General features: G+C 43.8%; 1 protein-coding gene across 1 annotated transcript in view; it reads right to left on the bottom strand.

Moving 5' to 3' along the window:
• LOC140203598 (serine/threonine-protein phosphatase 2A 65 kDa regulatory subunit A beta isoform-like) overlaps nucleotides 1-14069 on the bottom strand; it is an 88254-nt gene that overhangs the window by 54526 nt on the left and 19659 nt on the right. Inside the window, exon 4 of the mRNA XM_072269646.1 lies at nucleotides 1480-1637. Coding sequence (XP_072125747.1) covers nucleotides 1480-1637 — 158 coding nt within the window. The remainder of the gene's footprint in view (nucleotides 1-1479; nucleotides 1638-14069) is intronic.

Below are 14069 nucleotides of genomic sequence, written 5' to 3'. Positions count from 1 at the left end.
CAGCAGGTGAAGCAGTGTCTAAAAAGAGAGAAACAAAATTACTGAAATAATATTTCAAAAGTCACTGTCATTGTTTCATGCTCCACCTCCTCAGTAGAAAATACTGTACTACTCTTTAAAGAAGTCTGCTAAATAAATGAACAACAGTCACGTGCAACCTAATTTAAAAATAAGTACTTTCAATAGGGGAGAAGGCATCCCATTATGTTTAACTTATAAAATAGTGATACTACCAATATTCTGAGAAGTCCTTTTCCAACTAAGGCTGTATTGCCCAGTGACATTACCTTTGTAGAGAAAGTGGTTTAGCCTTGGGCTTCTCAGCAGCAATGGAGGAAGGGGTTTTGATTTGTGGTTTGGTGGAACTGGACACTTTGCTTAGTTTTGCTGGAGTCCTTTTAATCGATTCGTCACAGGACTGGTAATACAAGAGAAAGAAAACGGTGAAATGTTCAAAGGTTCATTTTATTGTCAAAGTATGCACGTACAACTCTGATACTTGTCTTCTCCAGATAGCCCTGAAATACAGAAAGACCATGAGAGTTGATGAAAGAAAAGACACCAACTCTCCCCACCATCAGTACGACAAAGAAAAGAAACAATAACAATCCCCGACCCCCTCGCCTGCAAAACAGACCAGTGACAGTAACATCGAAACCCCCAACCCCACCTTACACACAAAATATTTACAGCTCACCCACCCACCAACCAGCCACAATTAACAAAACACCAAAACCTGAAGGAAACCAATATGAAGTACAGTCCAAAATTCACATATGTCTCAGGATATTGGAAACAGCTTTCCATCGGCATACGAAGACAGTGGCTGCAAACTCAACAAATCAGCAAAAGCATTTTCAACTTAATCAATCCAATTTTAGTTGGTAAATTAATCAAGGCTGACAACTGAAAATATTCAGAGGATGGCAAATCAATTTGGCTAAATGCTGTAAAAAATAAATTGTAAAGACTGCAACAATCCAGATTTCCCCAAACTTTCAGAAAGCATTGCCTCCTGCTGCTTTAACATAGCAGATACAAAGCAGGAGAATAGCAGCAACTGGGGAAAGACAACCGAACGCACTATTGAATGCTGCATACTTTTCAAAGACTTTTGAAAGTCAGAAGCAATATAGCAATGCAAAGGGCCTTAAGAATGAGTTGAGGGTGATATAAAGGATTTTCCAGCAATGGAACAGAAACAAAAAGAATAAAGGTAGATCAAGTCCTTTGAATAATCATGCACTTAATTTCCTCAAACACCAGGAAATCTGCAGATGCTAGGATTTCAAGCAACACACATAAACATTCACCAGCAACTTTGATGTGTGTTACTGAATTTCCTCAACAATTTTCCAAATTAAAAAATGAATATTGTGGATAGCAAATTGATTTTGGGGTAGTATATACATACAACGTTCTTATTGCCCTAATCAAAGACTGGCAGGGCAGTCAAGGTGAGTACGACGACAATCTTACCCTTAGTTCGTTAATGAGACTGACCTCCTGTGCCTTCAATCTCTCCTTCCGAAGCTTCTGCCCTTTCTTCAATTTGTTTACAATAGGTTTATGTTTCCTCAGATCATCTTTAGGTGCATGAATCCTGCCCTCGATATCACTCTGCTCAGATGCTTTCTCTGTTCAGGATGCAATCAAATCAAAGTTATAATAGGTAATAGCTTCCAATTCAACCAATTATTTATCATTCAAAATACATACCTCAGCGGGGTGAAATCAACTAACAATTTTACTCAGTTTCTATTCATTTATTGCTACTTGAAGCTTAAATTTCGAATTAAAATCCACCTGATTCAATGCATTAATAGCTGCCAGAATTAAATGGAAACTCTCACATACGATTTTGTTTTGTTTATCACACATGTCCTGAGATCCCCAGTGGCAGGAAATGCATTTTGATTTTGACACTGTCCTCCTGGTACCATTCTCCCGTAAATATAATCAAAAGCTGTCACTGTACAGTGCAATCAGATCCATAACTCACTAAATGCACTCTTAAAGCTCAGAATACTACTAACACACAGCTGAGCAAGGCAATAGACTCTTAAATGTCTTCTTAATTGGCCCAGTAAGCCAATAGATGAAGGGCAAACAGGGAAGGAAAGAAATACTGATATCCCCCAAAATACCAATTACGCACATAAAGCCCCAACCTCGTCGGACACCGACCGGCCAGAGTCACGGCCTCGTTGGAGACGTGGCTCACACTCTCAACAGCAAATACAGTTGTGGACTCATTGAGATCATAAGCAGGGAAACATCAGGAAACAATTTAAATATAAAATCAGATTTTTAAAAAAATCGAAGCTAATGGTGAGCATTGCATCAATAGGCAGAGAAACACTTGCTGCAAAATAGATTACATGCAACATTTCACTAACCAAAGCTAGAACTCACTGACCACTGCTTTTAAACCTTTTCCTTTGTGTGGTACAAATCTTGCCAGTGTAGTTTTCATGTTGATTTCCAGAGTTCAATTTGATTCGGGCTATTTAATCCCACACCCTGTCAAATACAGCCTCATTAAAGGCAGTCACTCAAATCACCTGTAAATACTGCACTAACTCTGACCCTGGAAAGTCAAAATGGGCATGGGGGAACAGATTACTGAAGAGCAAATGTCCCTTAAGAGCACAGTTGGTGACACCTCCCATTACTTTTATGATTGGACAGTAATTAGCCAGATCGGATATACTCTGTTTTTGGTGGATAGAACGTAACTAGGGACATGTAGTTGCCACTGACAGACCTGTACTGGATATGCTTGGCTTGCTAGGCATTTAGTTCTGAAGTGCAACTTTAAGCACGACACATCGGAGGTTGTCCATTTTCATTATTATTGCTGTTCCTGCTACTCGCTCATTCTTTGATTTGGCTGAAAACTACCATTATAACAGTGAGGACTTTGGGAGGAAGCACAGATGCATCATTCACTCAGTTCTTCGAGTTGAATATAGTTTCACAAAGTTCATTCCAGGCTCTGGTTTAATTGAAGGTGGGGATCTTCACTGGAGAAGTGTCCTCATGTTAGCTAACCTATCACCATCACGACTGTGTGATCCAGGGTGGCAGAACTTTGATCAGATCCATTGGTTGGGGAACTGCTGAACTCTTCATTGAAGATGAGAAAATCTGCAGATATAGGAAATCCAAAGTAATACCCAGAAAATGCTGAAGGAACTCTGCAGGCTAGGCAACAGCTACGGAAGAGAGTTAACAGTCGTGGAACAGTCCATGTTTCGAACCTAAACGGGCATCACTCCACAACCCTTCCTACGCTACAAAGATAACTGCATTGGTCCTGCTTCCAGCACCCATGCTGAGCTCATCAATTTCCTCAACTTTCTCCAATTTCCACACTGCCCTCAACTGGCCCACTTCTGACACCTCTCACCCCTTTCTCGATCCCGTCTCCATCTTTGGAGACAGTTTATCTGCTGATACTCTTTACAAACCCACTGACTCTCACAGCTCTCTGGACAAGACATCTTCCCACCCTATCACTTGCAAAAATGCCATTCCCTGGCCTCAGTTCCTCCATTTCCACTGCATCTGCTCCCAGAATGAAGCTTTTCATTCCAGAACAACTGAGATATCCTCCTTCTTCAAAGAAAAGGGCTTCCTTTCCTCCACTATCAACGTAGCCCTCAACCACATTGCACAAATCACCCTGAACCCTTCCACCTGCCGCCACACGAAGGATAGGGTTCCTCTTGTCCTCACCTATCACCACACAAGCCTCTGCATCCCGCACGTAACTCTCTGCAACTTCTGCTATCTCCAAAGGGAGCCCACCACCAAGCACATCTTTCCGTAGGAATCACTCCTTACACGACTCCCTTGTCCACTCATCCCTCCCCACTGATTTCCCTCCTGGCACTTATCCTTGCAAGCAGAACAAGGGCCACACCTGCCCCTACACCTCCTTCCTCACTACCATTCAGGGCTTCAAACAGCCCTTCCACGCCAGGCGACACTTCACCCGTGAGTCTGTTGGGATCACCTATAGTATCTAGTGTTGCCTCCTATATATTGATCAGACCAGACTGGGAGACATTTGTCAAGCAGCTTCGCTCCATCTGCCACAAAAAGCGGGATTTTCCGGTGGCCAGCCATTCCAACTCTACTTTCCATTCCATTATGTCAGTCCATGGTCTCCTGTCACTGTGAGGCCACCCTCAGGTTGGAGCGGCAAAGAGCTTATTTTTTGTTTGGGTGATCTCCAACCTGATGGCACAAACGTCAATTTCTCAAACTTCCAGTAACTGCCTCCTCCTCCTCTCCATTCGTTTCCCTCTCTCACCTCATCTCCTTACCTGCCCATCACCTCCCACTGGGGCTCCTCCTCCTTCCCTTCTTCAATGGTCCTCTGTCCTCTCCTATCAAATACCCCCTACTCTAACCCTTTACCCCTTTCACCAATCAACTTCCCAGCTCTTTACTTTAACCGCTCCATCTCTCCCAGTATCACCTATCACCTGCCAACTTGTATCTCTTCCTTCCTTTCCCCCACCTTCTTTTTCTGACTCCTTCTTCCTTCCGTTCCAGTCGTGAAGGTTTTCGGCCTGAAACATCGATTGTTTACTCTTTTCCTTTAATGCTGTCTGGCCTGCTGAGTTCCTCCAGCATTGTGTGTGATGCATCTGTTTACTGCATGCTGCTTTTGCCATTTAACAAGCTGATGGTTCTGTGTAGCAGCTCTATTCAGTTCAGATCCACCCAATGCAACTTGTAAAACTTCTTTCTATACTCACCACTGAACTGGCATTGGTCCCTAGCTTGATAGTAATGGTCAAAAGGAGTGATAGACCAGGCCTCGAGATTACAGTTTGCAGCTGAATACAATTCTGCTGATATGGACAATTGCAACCCTTCATGAGCAACTAGATTTGCTGAGACTCTCCCATCAGTACTGAGCTGTAATGTTAGCTGTGCTTACATGGAATTCTGTGAGTACCTACCGAGTATAAATACTGAAAAGCTCACACATAGCTGTCAGAAACTTCATACCTGATTGTGTCATGGATACAGATTCGTCAGACGAGCTGCAGGATCCTTGGCATGACTGTAAACTAGGGCTGGTGTTAGTCTTTCTATCAGCTTCGTTTGATGAAGGGGCACTGTCTTCTGAGGAAGCAGACTGCACAAGGGCAAGAGAATGGAAATAGATTAGTTCCCGAGCTGTTAGTATTTTCTGATTTGATAAAATAAAGATTAGATGGGCAGGAAGCTTGCAAACATTTAACATCCAGCAACTTAAATTCTGTACATCCATCCACTGGATTGCCCCCTCCCTGCCCTTTCAATGCATCCCATTATATCCTTCCATATATTTCACTAACCTGCTGCAACCTATTAGCCCAAACCCTCAAAGTTTAATGTTCATCTCAAACATGTTACCCTTGAAAGAATCACACAAGAAATTCCCAGCCTTTTCTTTGTGCCCAGTGATCTCATTTAGACCCTGCCATAGTCTACTGGCATCCCTTTGGTTAACCTGGGCTTCCAACTCGGCTCGATATTGCCTCTTGGCGCCCCTAATGGCTTTCCGGAGTTCACGCCTGGATTCTGTGTAGCCACTGGTATCCCCGGACCTAAAAGCCGCAGCTCTAGCCTTTAAAAGGGATTTGACCTCATAATTCATCCATGGTTTCCGGTTAGGGAATACCCGGGTCGTCTTGTGAGACACACAGTTCTCCGTGCATTTCCAAAGAAGTCTGTGACAGCTGAGGCATACTCATTGAGGTTAGCTGCCGAGTCCTTGAATACCTGGTCCATTTCCGAATCCTCCCTCCCCTTTCTAGACCTTTCTGTCTCTATCTCTAGAGACAGCTTATCTACTGATGCCTACTATAAGCCGACAGACTCTCACAGCTATCTGGTCTATTCCTCTTCTCACCCTGTCTCTTGAAAAAATACCATCCCCTTCTCGCAAATCCTCCATCTCCGCCGCATCTGCTTTCAGGATGAGGCTTTTCATTCCAGGACGAAGGAGATGTCCTCCTTTTTTAAAGAAAGGAGCTTCCCTTCCTCCACCATCAACTCTGCTCTCAAACGCATCTCTGCCATTTCACGCACATCTGCTCTCACCCCGTCCTCCCACCACCCCACTAGGGATAGGGTTCCCCTTGTCTTCACCTACCACCCCACCAGCCTCCAGGTCCAACAAATAATTCTCTGTAACTTCCGCCAGCTCCAACGAGATCCCACCACTAAGCACATCTTTCCCTCCCCCTCCGCTTTCCACAGGGATGGCTCCCTACGCGACTCCCTTGTCCATTCGTCCCCACCATCCCACCCCACCGATCTCCCTCCTGGCACTTATCCTTGCAAGCGGAACAAGTGCTACACACGCCCTTACACTTCCTCCCTTACCACCATTCAGGGCCCCAGACAGTCCTTCCAGGTGAGGCGACACTTCACCTGTGAGTCGGCTGGGGTGGTATACTGCGTCTCGTGCTCCCAATGCAGCCTTCTATATATTGGTGAGACCCGACGCAGACTGGGAGATCGTTTCGCTGAACACCTACGCTCTGTCCACCAGAGAAAGCAGGATTTCCCAGTGGCCACACATTTTAATTCCACGTCCCATTCCCATTCCGATATGTCTATCCATGGCCTCCTCTACTGTAAAGATGAAGCCATACTCAGGTTGGAGGAGCAACACCTTATATTCCGACTGGGTAGCCTCCAACCTGATAGCATGAACAGTGACTTCCCTAACTTCCGTTAATGCTCCACCTCCCCCTCGTACCCCATCCATTATTGCCCATCCTCTGGGCTTCCCCCCTCCCCCTTTCTTTCTCCCTAGGCCTCCTGTCCCATGATCCTCTCATATCCCTTTTGCCAATCAGCTGTCCAGCTCTTGGCTCCATCCTTCCCCCTCCTGTCTTCTCCTATCATTTCGGATCTCCCCCTCCCCCTCCCACTTTCAAATCTCTTACTAGCTCTTCCTTCAGTTAGTCCTGACGAAGGGTCTCGGCCCAAAATGTCGACTGCACCTCTTCCTATAGATGCTGCCTGGCCTGCTGCGTACACCAGCAATTTTTATGTGTGTTAATTAATTAGGTGCTGATTGCATCGTCTCTGATCTGGGCCGACATTTACATGCCAGGCAGCACCTAATTAATTAGCTTGTTTATTTTGGCTTTTTTCTGGGTGCGTTCCGGCTATCGCTGCACCACTGCATGCTTCGCGGATCAGTAGCGGTCCGCGGCCCAGAGGTTGGGGACCACTGATGTACAGCGTAGTTTCACTTAGCAGAGTCAAGAAGACAGCCAGCACGCTGGAACATTCACACATCTTTCTATCAGACAGTTCTTTGTAAGCACTCAAAACATCCTGCAAACCTGCCCTGAACCTACGTGCCCTTTCAAAGTTAAAGTCATACTTTTCTGCAATCATTGCAGCATTGTCAATTGTAGCGAAAATCTCACGCAGTTCAAAGCTATGGCAGCTTAATGCTGAGATGCTGAGTGTAGTTCCCGGGGAAGAAGCTTGGCTTTTCGCCACTCTCGCAGCTCGGGGTGCGCGCTGCCTCTATAACGGCTCGCTTCACAACAAACGCTGAACGCTATTTCACTTTTCGCTGCTCAGGGTGCGCGCTGCCTCTATAACCGCTCGCTTCACAACAAACGCTGAACGCTATTTTCGCCACTCTCTCTGCTCGGGGTGCGCGCTGCCTCTATAACGGCTCGCTTCACAAGAAACGCTGAACCCTATTTTCACCACTCTCGCTGTTCAGGGTGCGCGCTGCCTCTATAACGGCTCGCTTCACAAGAAACGCTGAACGCTATTTTCACCACTCTCGCTGCTCGGGGTGCATGCTGCATTTTTTTGTAATAGTGAAAACACCTTCTTGTCAGCGAAAACCGGTAACTAATTTGGTCTTTCACAACAGCGAGGAGTCGTAAAGTGAACGTTCCAAAAAACGGGGGCCAGCTGGACACTGAACACTTGCTGACAAGTTTGGAATTACCTGAGATCTTTCCTCTTCATCCTGCCTGAGCAAGCATCTGGTCCATCTCAACCCCATTTTGTTCGGGAGTTATCACCTCTTTAGCTCTCTATTATTTCCTAGCTGAAGACTGAGACACAACAGTTTGTGCTTCTTATCTGATATCAAAATATTTCTCATGGTTTCTGATTTGGCCACTGTGATGTCATCAGCTATTGTGATGTCATCAGCCACTGTGATGACATCAGCCATTGTGATGTCATGACCCACTGTGATGACATCAGCCACTGCTTAAAACTAATTAAAACATGCTATCCCAAATATTTGAAGCACTTCATTATTTGAACCTTCCCATCATTGATTATAATCATTGGCCACAAATTTCAGTTGGGGTGGGTCTTGTGATTTATTGAATGAAACAGTTGTGTCTGACAGACTTTTTGTTCCAATGTACACAGAAAAGAAAACGACACAGAATTACATTCGTGATCCCAGTGCATTAATATTCACCTCTTTGGGCAAGTTAGGATTAAAAAAAAGAAATCACTCTAAATTGTTCTCCGAGGCAAAAGAATAATAAGGGGAAAGTTGACATTTGTCCATACAATTGGCTTTAATTGATTCCTAATCTAAATTACCTTCCCACCAATGGTTAGCCAAATAGCCTCACACCTCCTCCCTGCAGGAAGCAAAGAATCTTTAAAATATAGAAATGGTCTTTGAGGAAAACAAATCCTGGCACTTCTAGAAGAATTGCCAACTGAAGAAAACTCAATTCTACCATTGACTTGTTTCCAAAATGCATCAGGCTTGTTTAGATGTTCCTTTGCAAACTTCTGATGCTGAAATTTGTGGTAACGATGCAGGAAAAGTTTTCTTCTGATGACTCTTCCATGAAGGTCATATTTCTTCAGTATCGCTGCACAGTAGAACAGTGCACCACCACTCCAGAGTCTGCTAAATCTTCCTGAAGGTCTTTTGCAGTCAAACAGGGGTTTTCATTTGCCTTTCTGGCAATCCTATGAGTAGCTCTCTTGGGAAGTTTTCTTGGTCTTACAGACCTCAACTTGACCTCCACCGTTCCTGCTAACTGCCATTTCTTAATTACGTTACGAACTGAGGAAACGGCTATCTGAAAATGCTTTGCTATCATCTGATAGCCTTCTCCTGCTTTGTGGACATCATTTATTTTAATTTTCAGAGTGCTAGGCAGCTGCTTAGAGGAGCCCATGGCTGCTGTTTGTTGGGACAAGGTTTGAGGAGTCAGGGTATTTATAAAGCTTTAAAATTTGCATCACCTGGCCTTTCCTAATGATGACTGTGAACAAGCCATAACCCTAACAAGCTAATTAAGGTCTGGAACCTTGGTAAAAGTTATCTGAGAACTCAAATCTTTTGGGGTGCCTAAACTTTTCAATGGTGCTCCTTTCCTTTTTTTCACTCAAAAATTGTACAAAACCAAAATAATACACTAATCTTGCTCAATATGTTGAAAAGAATGTTTCATCTTCAACATTATGATTTTTGGAGATCAGTTCATCTTCTACTCACTTAACTATTCACAGTAACAGAAATTTTGACCGGGGTGCCCAAACGTTTTCCTGCCACTGTATGTCAATTTAGGCAGCTGCAGGTACCATGATGTTTACTTCTGCATAGACTGCAAGTCAACGTTATATTTTTTTTCAATATTACTGGTATTGTGAAAATGGTATTCTTCATCATCCACTTCAAGGTTCGACATGTGTGTTTAGAGATGCTCTTCTGCACACCACTGTTGTAACGTGAGGTGATTTGAGTTACTGTCACCTTCCTGTCAGCTTGTACCAGTCAGTTGTCGTTTTGGGCCAAGATGCTTCATCAGGACTAGAAAAAAAAAGATGAGATCAGAGTAAGAAGGTGGGGAAGACGTACAAGGTTGTGGGTGATAGGTGAAACCAGGAGATGGGGAGTGGTGAGGTAAAGAGCTGAGAAATTGGTGAAAGAGATAAAGTGCTGGAGAAGGGGGAATCTGATAGGAGAGGACAGAAGGCCATGGAAGAAAGGGAAGGGGGAAGAGCACCAGAGGGAGGTGATGGGCAGGTAAGGAGATAAGGTGAGGGAGCAAAATGTGAATGGAGAATGGTGAAGTGGGGGGGTCATTACCGGAAGCAGGAGAAATTGATGTTGATGCCATCAGGTTGGAGGCTACCCAGACGGAATAAGGAGTTGTTCCTCCAACCCGAGTGTGGCCTCATCGCAGCAGTAGAGGTGGCCATGGACCAACATGTTGGAATGGGAATGGGAGGTAGAATTAAAATTGGTGGCCACCAGGAGAAGTGCCACAGCTGCCCCTGGATCTCCTCCCTCACTACCATTCGGGGCCCAAACAGTCCTTCCAGGTGAGGCAACATTTCACCTGTGAGACCCGGCCCAGATTGGGAGACCACTTTGACGAGCACCTACAGTCCATTCAGCAGAAGAAACCAGGACCTCTTGGTGGCCACCAATTGACTTGGATGAGGAAGTGGAGGATTAGGTTAGTAAATTTGCTGATGACACAATGGTTGGCGGGGTTGTGGATAGTGTGGATAGCGGGACATTGATAGGATGCAAAACTGGGCTGAGAAGTGATAGATGAAGTTCAACACAAATAAGTGAGAGGTGGTTCATTTTGGTAGGTCAAATATGATGACAGAATATAGTATGAATGGTAAGGCTCTTAGCAATACGGTGACCTTTTATCCAATATTTTCATTTAATTATTTATTACTCTTTCAGTCTTTTTTTCAAAGTTTTAGATTTCATCAGAAAGTCTTTCTTTCTTTCTTGATCGTATCCTGAAAATGGACTGCCCAGTCCTCTTTTTTTTTGTTTCTTTAGTGTAGTGGGTTCTTTTTCCTTTTCATTTAAAACCCAATGTTTTTTCCTTTCTCTTCATAAACTGCTAAGACAATTGTTATTTTCATTTTTTATTATATATTTTATACTAGTTTAACAATATCTATGATTTTGACAATGTCTATCTTAATCTTGGATTATATTGTTACCGATATATATATTTGAATGAATTCTCCTCTTGATTTGTATTTAAGCTTTTTTTAAATCAATGAAAAGATTAATGAAGAAAAAGACTCTTGGCAGTGTGGGGGATCAGAGGGATCTTGGGGTCCGAGTCCATAGGATGCTCAAAGCTGCTGTGCAGGTTGGCTCTGTGGTTAAGAAAGCATACAGTGTATTGACCTTCATCAACCGTGGGATTGAGTTTAGAGCCGAGGGGTAATGTTGCAGCTATATAGGACCCTGGTCACACCCCACTTGGAGTACTCTGCTCAGTTCTGGTCGCCTCACTATAGGAAGGATGTGGAAAGCATAGAAAGGGTGCAGAGGAGATTTATAAGGATGTTCCCTGGACTGGAGAGCATGCCTTATGAGAATAGGTTAAGTGAACTCGGCCTTTTCTTCTTGGAGCGACGGAGGATGAGAGGTGACCTGACAGAGGTGTATAAGATGATGAGAGGCATTGATCGTTTGGATAGTCAGAAGCTTTTTCCCAGCTAGCATGAGAGGGCACAGTTTTAAGGTGCTTGGAAGTAGGTACAGAGGAGATGTCAGGGCTAAGCTTTTTATGCAGAGAGTGGTGAGTGCGTGGAATGAGCTGCTGGCGATGGTGGTGGAGGTGTTCTAAGAGTAAAGTTAAGAGTAAATTGCTAAGTTCTAAGAGTAAACCTAGCAATTATCAGCCTGTGAGTTTGACGTCAGTGGTGGGTAAGTTAATGGAAAATATTCTTAGAGATGGTATATATAATTATCTGGATAGACAGGGTAGCTGTTTAGGAACAGTCAACATGGATTTGTGCATGGAAGGTCATGTTTGACAGATCTTATTGAATTTTTTGAAGAGGTTACTTGAAAAGTTGACAAGGGTAAAGTGGTGGATGTTGTCTATATGGACTTCAGTAAGGCCTTTGACAAAGTTCCACACGGAAGGTTAGTTAGGAAGGTTCAATCGTTAGGTATAATATTTAAGTAGAAAAATGGATTTAACAGTGGCTGGATTGGAGATGTCAGAGAGCAGTGGTGGATAACTGTTTGTCAGGTTGGAGGCCGGTGACTAGTGGTGTGCTTCAGGGATCTGTACTGGGTCCAATGTTGTTTGTCATATACATTAATGATCTGGATGATAGAGTGGTAAATTGGATTAGTAAGTATGCAGATGATACTAAGATAGTTGGCATTTTGGATAATGAAGTGGGTTTTCAAAGCTTGCAGACAATTTGGGCCAGTTAGAAGAGTGGGCTGAAAGATGGCAGATGGAGTTTAATGCTGATAAGTGTGAGGTGCTACATTTTGGTAGGACTAATCAAAATAGGACATACATGGTAAATGGTAAGGCATTGAAGAATGCAGTAGAACAGCGTGGTCTAGGAATAATAGTGCATAGTTCCCTGAAGGTGGAATCTCATGTGGATAGGATGGTGAAGAAAGCTTTTGGTATGCTGGCCTTTATAAATCAGAGCACTGAATATAGGAGATGGGATGTAATGTTGAAATTGTACAAGGCATTGGTGAGGCCAAATTTGGAGTCTTGTGTACAGTTGTGGTCACCAAATTATAGGAAGGATGTCAACAAAATAGAGAGAGTACAGAGGAGATTTACCAGAATGTCACCTGGGTTTCAGCACCTAAGTTACAGAGAAAGGTTGAACAAGTTAGGTCTTTATTGTTTGGAGCGTAGAAGTTTGACCGGGGACTTGATAGAGGCATTTAAAATTATGAGGGGGATAGATAGAGTTGACTTGGATAGGCTTTTTCCGTTGAGAGTAGGGGAGACTCAAACAAGAGGACATGAGTTGAGAGTTAAGGGGCAAAAGTTTAGGGGTAACAAGAGTGGGAACTTCTTTACTCAGGGAGTGGTAACTGTGTGGAATGAGCTTCCAGTAGAAGTGGTAGAGGCAGGTACAATTTTGTCATTAAAAAAAAGTTTGATAGGTATATGGACAGGAAAGGAATGAGGGTTATGGGCTAAGTGCAGGTAGATGGGACTAGGTGAGAGTAAGCATTCGGCACGGACTAGAAGGGCCACGATGGCCTGTTTCCGTGCTGTAATTGTTATATGGTTATATGGAAAGCAGGAGATTGCGGCTGAGAGGAAAAATGGATCACCCATGATGAAATGGCAGAGTAGACTTGATGGGCCAAGTGGCCTAATTCTGATCTGCATCTTATGCTCTTAACCACATTCTCTACTACCCCTTTATAATCCCTCCTCAATCCTATCGCCCTCTTTCTGATCCCACACCAGTTCCCCACTACCCACAACACAATTGTGTCGCGTTCTGGTTGCCTCAGGATTGGAAAGGTGCAGAGGAGGTTTGTAAACGTAACTTTGCTGGATCAAATAACAACAGTACAAAAAGATCGTTACTTATCTTTCCACCCGTTTAGTTCTTCGAGCTCAGCCGGTGAGTGAATTTGGACCTGACATCAGGGAGAGAACCTTTCTGATCTCCCCAGCAGTTCAACTAATTCACTGCCTGATGTCAGAATTGTCAGAGGTTATAAGGCCACCGATACAAAAGAACAATCAATTTGATAAGCATTCCAGCCAAGTCAATGGACTATGGATACAAAGAACAATCAGCTTGATAACCATTCCGGCCAAGTCAATGGACTATTGATACAAATGAACAATCAGTTTGATAACCATTCTCTTGGTTGACGTGCTAAGTCGTCTTAGGTGGGACGAATGATTTAATCTACGAGATGTAGATGATTTCAGCTGAGCTGACATCTTGTAGATGATTTACAGCTCAGCTCAAAGCAACCTCTCAGCTAAGTCAAGATTGGGAATTAAATATCCAAGGATATCAGGTTATACGGTATGATAGGCAGGAAGGTAAGGGAGGTGGGGTAGCGCTGTAAGGATGAGATCAGTGCGACAGTGAGAGACGATATAAGATCTAAGGAGCAGAACGTTGAGTCCATCTAGGTAGAGATTAGGAACAGTAATGGAAAAAAAATCCCTAGTGGGAGTTGTCGATCAGCCACCAAATAATCACATTACAGTGGCACAGGCAGTAAACAGAAATATCTCAGGCACGGGAGAATGGAA

Source organism: Mobula birostris, chromosome 10 (genome assembly GCF_030028105.1).
Source record: "Mobula birostris isolate sMobBir1 chromosome 10, sMobBir1.hap1, whole genome shotgun sequence".
Classification (NCBI taxonomy): Eukaryota; Metazoa; Chordata; class Chondrichthyes; order Myliobatiformes; family Myliobatidae; genus Mobula; species Mobula birostris.
The sequence above is the reverse complement of the archived record's forward strand: the minus strand, read 5'-3'. Positions and strand labels throughout refer to the sequence as shown.